We start from the raw sequence: 14,748 nt of genomic DNA on the forward strand, positions 1-14,748 counted from the left end.
GTATGTATTTATTTATTTATTTGTAACACCATATCTCACACCATATCTTGTTCAAAGTATGAAAAATATCTTTCAACTCACAATTGTTGACTGATTCTGAATTATCATGGGTGACACCATGTGCTACAGATAGGATTTCTATCTTCTGTAAATTTTGTAAAAAATACTATGCTTCTTAGCAACATTGGTATACAAGTTCTTATTAGTCATACGAAAGGACAGCAGCATGTTCCACCAAAATATGGATAGGATATATCATATAATTTTGGAGTATTCATGACAATTAAACAAAGTAATGATGTCAGAGCAGGACTTTCAAAAAGAAACTGTACCTGAAGTATCAAAAGTAGTGGTAAAAGAGTCTGCAGTGAATGAACCTGCTTTTACTAAACGATATAACAACCCTGATTACAGCCTTCCCCATTTGATCCAGTTATAATAATTTGTTATTAATTTTTGTCTTATTTCAGGTTAGATTATCAAATAATGTAAAGTTTTTCCTTTTAGAAGTTACAGTAAAACACAATTTTAAAGAACTTCATTAGAGCGAACAATTCATTACTACGAACTATGCCTTTGGTCCTGTCAGACGTCCATGTAACCTAACGTAAAAAAATTTCACTAGTACGAATTTTTCAGCTCAAATTTTTAAAATATTCTGTAAATATTCATTTGAACAAACACTTTTCTGCCTGGCACGGTAAACGACAAACAGATAAAATCGTCGCCATTCACCCACACACTGCCATCTTATTTATTTTGATACGCGCCATAGATGACTGCAATAGACTAGTGTTGAAATTAATGCACAAAACTGGTGTAGCGACTAAAGCACTGCATTGTGGTGTTGCTGACATTACTCTTTGTTCTATGCTTGCACGACGTGTTTAACCGATGCGAAGTTCTACATCGTACAGTATTGCTACATGCACATCTCTGGTCGTTTCCTTGTTTATTGTTTGAGAAACGTGGCTATACTACGAGTATAACTTATTTTTACATGTGTTGGGTCCATTTGTTTTTATAGTTTAAAAAACACTACTTCTGAACATGTCTTCTAGGAAACGAAAGGCGATTGATGTGAAAATGGAACTTGAAATGTTAAAAGCAGTAGATGAAGGATTTTTTCTCAACAATTTAAAAATCTAAAAATTTTTTCCTAACTTTTAAATTTTATATTTTTGATTTATTACAGCATTTTTGCAAACAGCTGTCTTGATTCCAAAGGTAGGCTTACTGTTTTGGCAAACAACTGACATATTTCTGTATAGTACATATACGTACTAGTATGTATGTATGTATGTAGTATGTATCTTGATCCCAAAGTATAGCTGTTAAAGTAATTGATGCTTGTACCACTCATATTGGTATTAGATTTTCTACTTTGTTAATTTAACAAGATCGAGTTATGTTAAAAAACCCAAATCAGGCAATCATTGTGATTTCTGTTTAAAGAACTTCATTATAACAAATTGCCATAATTTTGGTCCCTTCATGTTCTTTATAATGAAGCTCTACTGTATTGTGAATGTATTTCACCGGGTTTAATGTTTTTATTTTTATAATTCATAAGTTTATTTTTAAAGTAATTTTTTTTTGATGTCTTATTTATGTGGGAAGGCATGCTGACATATTTCTCCTTCGTTGTTTCCACGACCAAGGCTTTGTTTCACACGCTAGGCGTTTGACTCACTGTCACGAGATTGTGAGAGAGTGACAAAATTGTTGCATCGTGGGAACAGAAGTAAGAATTTCGTGGAAGTTTCTGTTGCCATGCGCTGTGATTGGCTGAGAATTACATCAGTGAGCCCAGGACACTGTCCGCTTAATGGGAAGGAAGGCTGTAAAGTTAGTCATTGTCCGAGCACTGTGACAAGAGGTCGTTGTCGGACGATGGCCCGAATAACATAGTAATGTTCCTTTGTTAAAGTACAAACTTTGGGGCTACGGTCCGGGCGACCCCTAATAACTATTTTTTGGAAATTTATGATAAATTAGAGCTTTCTTTTTTTTTTTTACTGTAGTTGTAGGCAAAGCCCACAGCAAGGCGGCAAAGGATTTTGTCCAGCCATCGCTGCCCGGATCTTATCCAGGCAATGTAATGTAATTTGTAATAAGAGTCTTCATGTTTTATCTTTTCTGGATGTAAGTTATTTTTTTTTTTTGGTGTTCTGTTGTGCGGAAGATATTTCGATTTTAAGTAAATGAAAAACAAAAGATAATACATCAAACATTGCATATGAATTACTTGGTGACCTGCTACCAACCTGTATGTTCACTCATCACCTTTTTGAGCTAGCCGGAGGTGGTGAGTGGTAATAAGGAGAAGAATCACAGCCTATGCTGGAGTCTCATAAATGTGAATTGGAAAATTTCTTAAAAGAAAATATAACAAAAGCAGAAATACTGTGGTGTTTATAAACTGTTTCTGTTGATATATCAATCTCTGCTGCAAGGAAGACAACTGAAATTTTTGCAGCTATGTTTCCAGATAGCTAAATTGCAAAAGGACTTGCACTTGGAAGGGTTAGAATGGCATACACATTTGTCTCTGGTTTGGGTCGCTACTTTCAACTTCATGTTAGAAATGATGTTCCAGAAGTTATTGTTTTGCTGTATCCTTTGACGAGTGTCTTGATGAAGTAATCCAAACTCAGCAACTGGATTTTGTCTTTCGGTACCGGAGCAAAGAAAAAGATTAAGTTAGCTGGTATATGGATGTCCTCACTTTTACTACATTTTCTACTACATCATATTACAATTGCAGATTTATTGGCAGCATTTAGAAAGGAGCTTTCATCCTTTAATTTGAAGCATATAATACACATAGCAAATGATGACCCTAAGTAAATCTTCAGTTCTTTTGAGATTTTAAAAAAGAACATCATGATCCAGATGATCCTGTTGTTTTGGCTATTCGTACACGTGGGTTGCATAGTGTACACGTTTATTTAAGTTAGCCATTAAGTCGACAGATTGGAACATTTGAATTTTTGAGGCCCATATATAAAGTTTTTAAAAATGTTCCTGCTCGTCAAAGTGACTGTTTCTTTTTTCTGGGTCCACAAAATTGACAAAAATTTTTTTGCAGTTTGTTGGCTTCAAAATATTGAAGTTGCCAACAGGGTCCAAGGGATTTCGAAACATTTACAAGATGCTATTAGAAAAGGGGGGGGGGGGGGGGGGGGTAGTAAACAGTTTCTGCCAGTTATCAGATAATGAAGAATTGTCTGAAAGATAAATTGTTAGGACCTAAATTAGCATTTTTTAAAGTACTGGCTTCAGAAATTGAACCTTTTTTAACTGCTTTTCAAGATGACCATCCTATAGCTTTTTTTTTGTTTGGAGATCTTTTATTAATAGTCTCAAATGTAATGAGCAGGATCGTTAAAAAAAGAGTTTTAGAGAAAGCCTCGAATGTTGTAAAAATTAATTACAACGTAAGTGAAAATTTGATTGATGTTAAAAAAAAGTGGATTTACGATATGACACACGACAAGGCTATAAGAAAAGTGGTAGATTATAATCCTCTCTTCAAAAGAGATTGCTTGAAATGTTTACAAGCATTTTGCAACAAATTTTTGACAGGTCACCATTGACCTGTCTTTATGTTAACTAGAAGGTGATTTTGTGACCCAAAAGTAATTTCTGCAAACACTGAAGTTGCTTCAAAGCGACTAAAGTTGTGTTTAGAAACTGCAAAAAAGATAAAAAAAGATTCAGCAAACGAAATGGCGAAAGACACGGTGGAAGCTTTTGTTAAAGCAAAATATACCACTGGAAAAACTTTATGATCCCAACATTCGAAGTTGGACGGATACATATATTGAAGGAGCGGGCAATTTACCACACTCAAGAAACTTTAGAGAAAAATATGTTCCTGAGCTTGCTAGTTCACATCTTGAAGAGGTCAAGGCAAAGTTACTAGGAAAGAAGATTGACATTCTTTGCAACGAGACAGCAGACAAAATGGGGAGGTGCGTGTTTGTTGTGCTTTTTAGGATTTAGACAGATTCTAGTCCTGAACTTCTTGTTGGTGAAAAGTGAAATATGAAGATGTTAAAAGCATAGCTACTGATTCAGCTAGATATATGACAAAGTGTGTTGGCTTAAAATTGGTAGTTGGGAAAGACCTTCAACATGTGCAATGTTGGGCACACAAGCTAAGTCTTTTAGGCAACATTTGGGCTCAGGAGTTGAAAGATCTTAATGAAATAGTTTTCAAAACAAATAATGCGTTTCTGAACACGAGGAAGAGGAAACACTTGTATTCTCAGTTCCTCAGAGAGAATACAGGTGAAAACTGCCAGTTGTTTCCAATGCCTGTAGTTAAAAGATGGAATTCCTGGTGTGAAAGTGTTTTCTACCTGACTACTTTCATTTGGTTGTGGAGTTTTGCAAGTCATATGAAGTGAAGGCTACCCAAATAATGCTGTCCTGTTCTTGTCCTCTTTAAGTGACAGTGAAATAAGTGTGATTCAGTGCCTTGCGGTTGTTGTGAAAGATCGTGGAAAGTGTCTTGTTGATTTAAGAATGAGGCTAGAAGGCTGGAGCTACCCAAACGCTCATAATTTGCATGGTGAGCTTACCAAGGTGCAGTGCAACTTTGAAAACATGAAGCAGTGCATTTTTTTTGACGAAACAAAACAAGTTTTGAACCACATGAACACCACGAAAGCAGCTGCTGTGAAAAGAAGTGTAGTGTAAGTGGCTACAAAATCTCTGGTGAAGCTTACCAGCTTGATGGCTACAGATCCAAGCAGACTTGACTTTGAAACACTGACTGTCTTTGATCCAAAAAATATTTTGATCACAGACATGAGCCCTATTTTGCTTGCTAAGTTGTGTAAAGTTTCTACTCTGAAAGAAATGGACCACCAGGAGCTGATCATCGGTATTGGAGAGTTAAAACATAAAACAGATAGATGAGAAACAAATGAAGGAAAGCAGTGTGGATTTAGTGAAGGCACTTCAAGTTGTAAAACTTTCACAACCTGAATTTTCTGACAAGTGCCTGAAAGCAGTGTGGATGTAGTGTGCGAACGTTGATTCGGAACCCTTCTTGTCACAATACAATAAAGTTCTCACTGACAAGAGAACTAATTTGAAACAAGAAAATTTGGCCACATTGGCTATTTTTTTCATTTGAAAGATAAATGTTGTGTCAAAGTACTTTGGTTCTGAAATTATTGAGTTGACTTAATTTAGAATCTGAGTTCTTAAACTTGTGTCTTTTTAACCTATATTTGTGTAATTTTAATTTATAATGTTTCAATTGGTGGTGCAATTATATTATAATGTTCTCTTCATATTTCTTAAACTTGAAATCGTAAAAATAAAAAATTATTATAAACCCACTTTTGGGTAAAAATAACACCGATTTTAAGGTAAAATAACACCACTTTTCATCACAAACTAAACATGCCTTTTGCATGTCTCTAGTTATTATATATCTCGTTACATTTATACCAAAACCTTTTGTCAAAATAACTGCAAGGTTAAATAAAAATGTCTTAGAGGACAAAAAAATTTCTTAACTTCCTTAGTAGGCACACCATCAAATCAGTTTAAATAGTTTGTAAACATTAGATGTTATCTAAAAACTGTTTATTAAACAATTTTTGATCAGTCTAACCAATGTTTTTAGGAGTTCAAACGATTGGGATTGAATACAAACAAAAATTATAATATTCTTGCCATATAAAATATAAAATACAGCAAACTTAGTAAATATTATCTACCACTTTCGTCTGAAATAAAATCATATACGACCAAAAAAACTGTAAGGGATTGAAAAAAAAAACAGTGACTAAAAAACAGAATATTTCTAAACTACCTTACTAAATTCACTACCAAATCTGATAAAATGGATTGTAAATCTTCTAAATAGTATCTAAAACATTTCTCTGAAACAAAAATTTCTTACATTTGAGATTTTTTTTTTAAGAATTATGTTGGAATCATCCGCAAAGCTAATGAGATACTTATTTTTATTGATTATTCCGCGGCATTCACATATTTATTAATAGGACAGGACAATGCTTCCTTGGCAACCCCGATAGTTGTTTGGATATCAGAATTGACAATGTGGACCTAATAATTCAGGCTGAGCAGAATGGGTACTATACACTTCATGTCATTAAGATAATACTATAGTGTAATAATTTGTGTATTTTTATACTATTCCCAGTTAAATATAATTATTTTTACTCAACATTATATCTTGATTAATCGTGTCAAATGCCTTAGATGCTTTGTATGGTATGTAAACATTTAATAAACTTAGAAATGTTCAGGATACTTCATTTGCATTGTGCGCAAAGCAAAATCCTTGTACAGTTTTTATAAATACTTAATATTTAGTTTTAAAATTTTCTTAATCACAATTTTATAAAAAATAATTTTTTTATAATTTTTTTCTATCATATTTTAAAAATTCAAAGCTTTCTTTACAAAACTATGTCTATTACGTTTGTTTACCTACAAAGATATTCATGGGATAAATAATTTCCCTGGTGGCTGCAAAACTATGGATCTTAGCCTTAAACCATAATTTTTTCAAGATCATATCAGATAATAGAATCATTTCTTTGAGTTTTCTTACCTTTGTGTGAACTTTAAATACAGTAGAATCTCGTTATAGCGAGCACGGTAATAGCGAGAACACGGCTATAACTAGGTATTTTTGAGGAATTTACGGCGTGATCGCTTGAAGTGCGCTTTTGTTATTTGTCTGCTTTATCTCCACCCCTCTCGCTCGCCACTAGACATCTTGCCGTTGACGCCTGTCACATTCTTCAGCCGTGCAGTCGCCACCTAAGTGCGTGGCTTTAAAAATTGAATCCCATCCTTTCTTTCTTTTATCAAACTTCCGTTAGTTATCTGTGCCGTGTGTAGACAAAGTTTGAGATTGGAACAGAAACAACGTAAGAAAGTATTTTTTACAAATTAGAAATATGTATGATTTTGTTTTTATAATCGCGTATTTTCACGTTTTTTTTGGTTATCATCTTAAAAGAGATAATATGAAAAAGCCGCTCTAATGAGATTTAATTGTTTCTTGGTTAACAAAAACTATTAATTATCAAATATTGTTAATTGTTTATATTCTATTTATTATTATTTACACGACGTCATACTGTACGCGTACGCAATACGACTGGATTCGTGGCTGCAACATAACATAGCATGTTATGCGGTATCAGAAGTAACGAGTAACGTAACGATAGTAACGAGTACTAATTGTTATAGTAACGAATACATAAGGGTACACATTTTTTCGTTACTTTTACACCTCTAGTAGGCACTACCGTATTTATTTCCGAATCGCTAGGGCAGTTTTCTTGTAACTTTTGTTTCGGTCAGTTGTTGGGGTATCTGTCCGGGAAAGGGGTGGTGATGGTTTGAGTTTAATCCCAAATTTATTTTCTAAAAAAGTTGTCAGGTTTCTTTAAATGAAAAAAGTACAGTTTTCCAGCAACTATTACGTTTGAGGCGTACGTGCGTTGCCGCAGCCGCACTCCTGCTTTTTTTGTAAGGAATTAAATCGTCGCACCACCTGTTAGCAACATCCCGAACCAACATGGCCGCCAGCAGACAGCCCGCGTCGACGATAGATAGCAGGACAATGCTGCGTCGGCCGCGGGCTGAGATGCTATACTTACGTGGCGTGGTAGGGTATTCTGGTTATTTTGACGCAATCTGTGATCGCATCCGTACTTATGGGGTATCGTTTTAAAGAGAATTCACACATCTGCTCACAGAAATTAAGATTTCGTTATTATAACCTGTTATTTTCCAATTATACAGGTTTAAACACAATTTTTATTCTATTTTCGGTTAATTTTTATTTTTTGGGGGCCAAAATTTGTCCAATTCGGTTATAGCGAGGACACGGTTATAGCGAGGATCAAACCCGGAACCGTGATACCTCGCTATAACGGGACTCTAGTGTATTCTAATTAAATCCAGGTTATTGATATTCTAAAATTGAATTGTTACCCTGAATATGGATCTAACACAAATATTCACATTATATATATATATATATATATATAAACTGGTTATTGTTTTTAACTGGTATGCCAACTTTCAACAAACACAAAAAAAATCTTATGTAGGAATTATGGCTTTGTACATTAATTGCATTGTAACCTGTTACCTATAGATCACATTATTCCAATAAAAACACAGTTTTCACATTTTTGTGGTTATATCTCTATTTAGGATAACTATTTAATTGCATATTAGGGTAGGGTGGAGACTTCTCCTTTACAAGAGTTGGATTGAAATAACCATTAATATCACAACAGTAAATTCAGAAATATTGTATCAAATTACATATTGTGCCAAAAAAAGTAACTCCCATAGAGTTGTACAAAATAGCATTATATGTTCATATATGTTTGGTCATTATAAGATATTGATTCAAGACACTGAGAAGGTAAAGTAGAGTTTGTGCAAGTGAACATGTGAAATTTAGCTTTGCTGGCCACCAGAACTCTTGCACAGTTTTCAAGTTTAAGGTGAGGTTTTTAACACCACCTTTTTGTATATAGTAAGTTTTGAAATGACAGTACCTCCAGGATTAATGTGGGCTCCGAACATGTCTGGGGCCGCCCTATGAATGTAGTATGTGAACGATCGTGGCAACTGCTTAATGTTAAATGTTGGTTGTTGCAGCTGAACACCACCACGAGTACCACAAGGAGTATAGGCAGAGCAAGGGGTGGCTCGCATCAGTTTTATCCTCAGGTGAGTTCACTGTCTTTAGTAGCTGATGACAATAAAAGAAAACATATTACACTTGGCATTATTCATCAGAAACTTATAACCTTAAGAGTTTGTTGATGGAAGAAACTTGATGGGTCCACCTACCCGGTGTTTTTCTAATTTTCTTTTTTTTTTTATCGGCCAGAAACAAGGCAGCGATGACAATGACATTGACATGCACATTTGGAGCCCAGTTGCCTATGTGCAAGGCAGTGAGCGAAATGCAGTTTTTCATCATTCTACGAGACTTGAAATGGGAACAGTATGAATTTATTGCTGAGTCCCAGATGGAACATTGCCATTTTGACCATGTTGAATGTCTTCAAATGTTTATCAAACGTCAAATGTCTTGAATGTAGTAAGTTGTGTAGTATGAAAATTTTTATATTTTCGTGCAACATCGTATTGTGAATGAGTTTAGTAGTTTCTTGTATAAACATGCATTTGAACACACTGCAGCATAGTTTTGTGCCAGGTAGGCAGACCTTGTATATTTTCCTCCTTTTATATTTTTTAATCCCATTTTTCAAGGGTTGTATTATTGTTGAGTTAACATTAAGGTGTTTGCAGGTGACAATGACTATGGCATCTCAGCCCTCACACATGACGGCACAACCTCCACCCCTAGTTAGGGTATCAGGAGCGCCTGGCATTGGGTAAGTAACCGTGATTTTTATTTAATTTGGTTGTGGCAGTGTGCTGTTGAGAATGTAGTTTTTGGACTTGAGGTTTGTTAATATAATACAGTGGATTTTAGTAATTTAATCATAAACTATTTTGACCACACTTCATGCAGCTTGCATGAGAAGTTTTTGTAGAACCTTTAAGGTGTCGTAGTTAGATCATAATTGCTGCAAGCTCTTGGACTTATCGTGTGTGTGGCGTGGAACGTGTTTCAAATTTTTTTTGCATGGTTTTGTTAGCACATGCCATGCAATAAAGTAATACGTAGTTCAGTAAGTTGGCTAATTTTTTTATTTGAGCAAAATTAGAAAAAAAAGTGTGAAGTATTGAGAATGATATGTAAGTGATAATTTCTGTAAAAACATTACTGCAGTGCAAGGAAGATTTGTTTTGCCACTTAATGATAATCAGCAAAAATTGCTTTATAAAACTAAGCATTAGGCCTGCAACACCAAACCAACAGAGAATGTTATCTTTGGTGTTGAGGCAGCCATTTATTTACCATCTTCCTTTTGCGGCTGCAGTAGAAATTCTATCTGAGACATAACATTACAAGAGGACAAGCTTCCTCTCAACATGACTAGAGGAAAAAAGAAAGCTTTTAAAGATAGACCGTGATTAGGATATTAGTGGGAACCAACGGTAAACCAATCAGATTGAAACAATGCAACAAAAGATTTCACACAATGTTTGACCAGAAACTAAGTAGTGAATCATCCCTTCCAGAGGAAGTCAAGAAACTGCTGATTATCAAAGACGGCAGAACACCGTCATTCAAGGACTTGCGAAAATCCACAAGGCAGACATTGCACTCCAACTTTGTGACAGCGCAATAAGCTCTCAAATTTCCTCCATTTCTTGGCCAGATATCTCGGAAAACTAATTACCCCGTTTCTTCTGAATATAACATAGAAACTGTACAAAACATGTCGGTGGACAAAAATTACATTCTTGACAGTTTTAATGTAGTTTCACGGTTAACCATGTTTCCAGTTCCAGAAACACTTCAGATTCTTAAAGAACATCTTGGACAGAACTTTATCTGCCAGGAAACCTTAAATCTGGTCAAAAATAATGTGAAATATATTGTTACAATTGGGGAAAACAGGTCTGAAAAGGTAGCCAGGGTTGCTACAGTAAGGGAAAACCTGGAATTTTCAGGGAATTCCATGGAAAAAAGTAATGGAAAAGTCGGAGAAATCAAAAACATTTCTGGAATTACCATACACACTTTCTCCCATGCTGTTAAAATAGCATTATTCTATTTGTTTAAGTAAACATGTTTGTTTTCTCCTGTAATTTTTAACTCTTGTCATGTCGCCAAAACGATAGACAAGACAGCATTTAACAAACCACAATAGACCTTATCACGTCTCCCACAATTTCAACTAATCGATAGGCACTGATATTACTGTGATGTACATTGAGACAGGTACTTGGCGATTTTGATTAATTGATGTGAGCAGTACACTTGTATCTTCTATGGCGTGCTTTGATTATAGCCTAGCTATGTTCAGAAATGGTTCAAGCATTGCAGGTAAACGAACAAAAATTTTTAGAAGTGTTTTAGAAGGAAGCCCAACTATATTAGATGAAATCTGTCCAATTACCAAGCAACAGCCTTAAAATTTTGTGAATGATGATTTTGTTCACCTACTAGTGATGTGTCGGTTCTACTTTTTTTTTTCCCCCCAGTTGTCAGTTTGGTTCCGGTTTTAAAAATCGGTTCTGGGTTATCAGTTTCAGGTTAACCTTCAAACAATTACAAGTCTCACCAAAGATACAGTATACCCTAATAAATAAATCAACAGCGACCTACTGTACCATAATTTAGACCTAAACAAGTTACTTAGCCCCAAAGTAGCATAGTTGCATCTCGTGTCACAGATGCATACCTGCCAACCTATGAAAATCTGAATTAGGAAGATTATTAACACAAATAAAATTACCGATTTTGACAAAAAAATTACCTATATGGCTACAATGCACACTTGTACTGCTAAAATACAACTAAATTACACAAATCACCCACTATCAAATAAGCTATAGCTATATTAAAAAATATTTGTGTGTTGTTACCTGTTCACTGTGATACTTGAAGATCTGCACAATATTTCACACAAGAATACAACTCACAGAATCTATCTTGGCTTCCGATAAGAATTTTGCCAGAAAATTAATATAACATAGTCAAACAATGTGGATTATAAGAGAAAAAAAAATAAATAAATGCTTAGCTAATTTGGAGCACTGGAGCACTGTGGCTTTAAAAAAGCAACTGTTGCCTTCTTTGCTCTCTTTAAGAACTCAGAACTAAAATTTTGTTCATAACACAAATTTGATTTTCTTGTCTTCAATATTGAAAGGGCTGCATTGTCTGAGCAAAATGCAATGCACACCTTCCAGAACAGGAATGGAAAGAACAACATTTACAATTTTATACTGTGCTTCATCATAAAACGTAACTACAATGGGATACAACTTAAAACTAGTATCGTTGCTACCATCAGTTGCGACTGAAAACGGCCCACTTTTTAAGTGCTGCACTACTCCGGATTTTGCATCCGAAGCCATCTCTTTCATAATAGCAGAAGTTTTGGTACGCCCACATCCATATTTCTTGGCAATTTCCGAGTCTGTGAACATTTTTTTGACAAGCGCACCTGCATGATCTGCGGCCGCTAGAGGAATGTTATGCTCTATCAAAAACGAAGTAAATAAACACTCAGCTCGCGTAATGTCTAGATCTGCACCCCCAGATTTAACAAAGAACCTTGAAAGTTTGTGATTATCTTCTTGGCATTTCACGTTGGATAAATGCTTCGCACTTTTGATGTGCACGCTGATGTCACTTTTACCGCCATGCAATATGTTGATGTCGCATCTGCATATCTTACAACTTTGTCAGAATTTAAAATGCATGAAAACTCTGCACTATACGTATCACGGAATGTCTGGTAATAATATTGTTTTTTCTTACTCATCTTTGAAAACATAATGCAGACAGTTTGTGCTTCATAACCTGTCACAAACGTCTAAACGAGGCATTGGCAATAGCCCGTAACAAAGTAAACAAATTCGTAAACAGTTGTTTCACGTTGCACTCGTTGACCACAGCTTTTTTTTGCCAGTATAAATGTATTTGAAATTCAAATTTTAATACGTAATAGCAGCTCGTAAATTATAAATCAAAATCACCCGTCTTAACTAACCATCGAACGAACAAGTGACGACGTACTCTCTGTAGAACTGTGTAAACGAGAAAAAAAAAAAACAATCGATAGGCATGAGCACAACACACGATACATCGATCGACATGAATGTTGAATCGATTTGGAAGACACCAACTTTTTTTTTTACTGCGAAGCTATTTTAATTACAAAAATACGAAGAATTCAGACAATTTCAGAAAATCGTAAAGAGCAGTTATAATTCGGAAGACTTCCGGAAAAATCGGAAAGGTTGGCAGGTATGCAGATGCTGGAGCAGCACTGTACTGAATCCTGTGGCGCTGCAATATTTTGTAATTCACGGCGTGTGTTGGTCTCTGGCAATATACCACAGCGTTTATGCTTTCCGTAGTACCGCCAGATCTGCTGAGAACTGGCGGAACCAAGAACCGGGACCAACCCATCCTTATCACTTACTTATCACAAGATTTTAATTTTATTGTTATTTGGGGGTTTGTTATCAGCATTTTGATATGTCAAAATTACTGTACTGTACTGTACTGTACTGTACTGAACTGAACTGAACTGAACTGAACTGAACTGGACTGAACTGAACTGAACTGAACTGAACTGAACTGAACTGAACTGAACTGAACTGAACTGAAAAGAACTGGAGTAGCAAGTAATGTATGTATTATAAAGGGTAATTTAACAGACATCTATTTAAAGAATATATTAATATATGGTATTGTTACGATTTATAATGTGGGGAGAAAATTAGGTTCGTAAGGGATTGCCCAATCAGGTTTTATTACAGTTTTATTAATTACTATTTACCTTAATAATAAATAATTGTACTTAAAAAATGTCCAATCACAAAATACTGACACTTAAAAATGTTTATTCTCAAGTCACTCAATGTCTGTCAAGTTCAGCAGTTCACACTCCTCACTCGAGCTAGGTTCAACAGTGTTTCGTCCCTTTCTTCACGCCTGTCCATAACACACAGGCACAAATGCAATACTTAACTGTAAGTGTAAAAAAATCTGGGGCCGAGATTAAAGTTCGTCGAGAATATTTTACGTTTTTATGTCTCCCAGTGCTCAAAATAATATTCAATTGTGGCCCCGGGCACGAAATTTTATTTATAATTCATTAATAATAACGCCCCTCGCGATAAACAAAGGAAAATACGTATTATCGAGTGCCTGGTTGCCGCGGAAGCGGATAGATTGTGCAATCTGTTCGGTTCGCGTCCGTCACCGTAGATGACAGCACCATAGGGGAATAATATTATTTCGTTTTTATAATACAATTTTATAACAAATACACATCCCAAATACACCAAACTTATTTATAATGTGTTACAATATTTTTTTAAAACATTGTGCAAAAGATCCCGAGTGTAATTTGAATTATTATGTGTAACTGTAAAACACCATTGTTCGTACAAAAACGTATTTGAAAATTCAACATTACTTTTAAATAACAGTACCGATTGTGCTGAAAATCGGTGGACGATCATTAAATTACATAATATTAATTATTAAAACGACGAAAACATAATTGAAAAGTCAAATCGATGGTTTTCCAATCTAGTGGAAGAGAGATGCGGCACAAGCATACAATAAGCGTAACGGGACACATCGTAGTGGGACAATGTGCATTACGGGACACTTTTTCGTGCATGCAGCTGACGTTCATCGATTTATTAGACTTCACGTCAAAATGTTGCTTCCTCAGTCACTTGTTTTTACACACCGCACACCTCGCTGGGCCGCACCTCTGGCGCAACTCTCGCCGCAGCACCCCTCGTGGTCCTCCGTCGCCGCACTCCGCCGCCGCCTTCGCACATCCCCTTCGCTGAGATCCCACTCGACACCTCGCTCGGAACTTCGCTTGGAACTCCACCGCGCCTGCGACAATATCGCCCGGAACAGAACTCTTCGCCCTGGAACCTTCGTCCAGGGACTTTGCCGCTCTATCTCCCGGAAACTCCGCCGCGGGAAAACTCCTGACTCCACTCTCTCTCTGAACTCACTCTCACTCCCTGCCCTGGAACCTTCGTCCAAGGACTTCGCCACTCTGCCGCACCCGCGGCACTATCGCCCTGAAACTCCGC

The 14,748-nt window shown here is 35.8% G+C and overlaps 1 protein-coding gene across 3 annotated transcripts in view; it reads left to right on the forward strand.

Moving 5' to 3' along the window:
- Positions 1-14,748, forward strand: part of LOC134535320 (uncharacterized) — a 93,892-nt gene that overhangs the window by 48,725 nt on the left and 30,419 nt on the right. For all 3 annotated transcript variants that reach the window (XR_010075609.1, XM_063374390.1, XM_063374398.1), the window contains exons 4-5: positions 8,683-8,754; positions 9,343-9,428. Coding sequence is in view for 2 of the 3 variants with exons in the window: in XM_063374390.1 (XP_063230460.1) it covers positions 8,683-8,754; positions 9,343-9,428 (158 nt within the window). In the remaining variant the exon portion in view is untranslated. The remainder of the gene's footprint in view (positions 1-8,682; positions 8,755-9,342; positions 9,429-14,748) is intronic.

This window comes from Bacillus rossius, chromosome 1 (genome assembly GCF_032445375.1).
Source record: "Bacillus rossius redtenbacheri isolate Brsri chromosome 1, Brsri_v3, whole genome shotgun sequence".
Classification (NCBI taxonomy): domain Eukaryota; kingdom Metazoa; phylum Arthropoda; class Insecta; order Phasmatodea; family Bacillidae; genus Bacillus; species Bacillus rossius.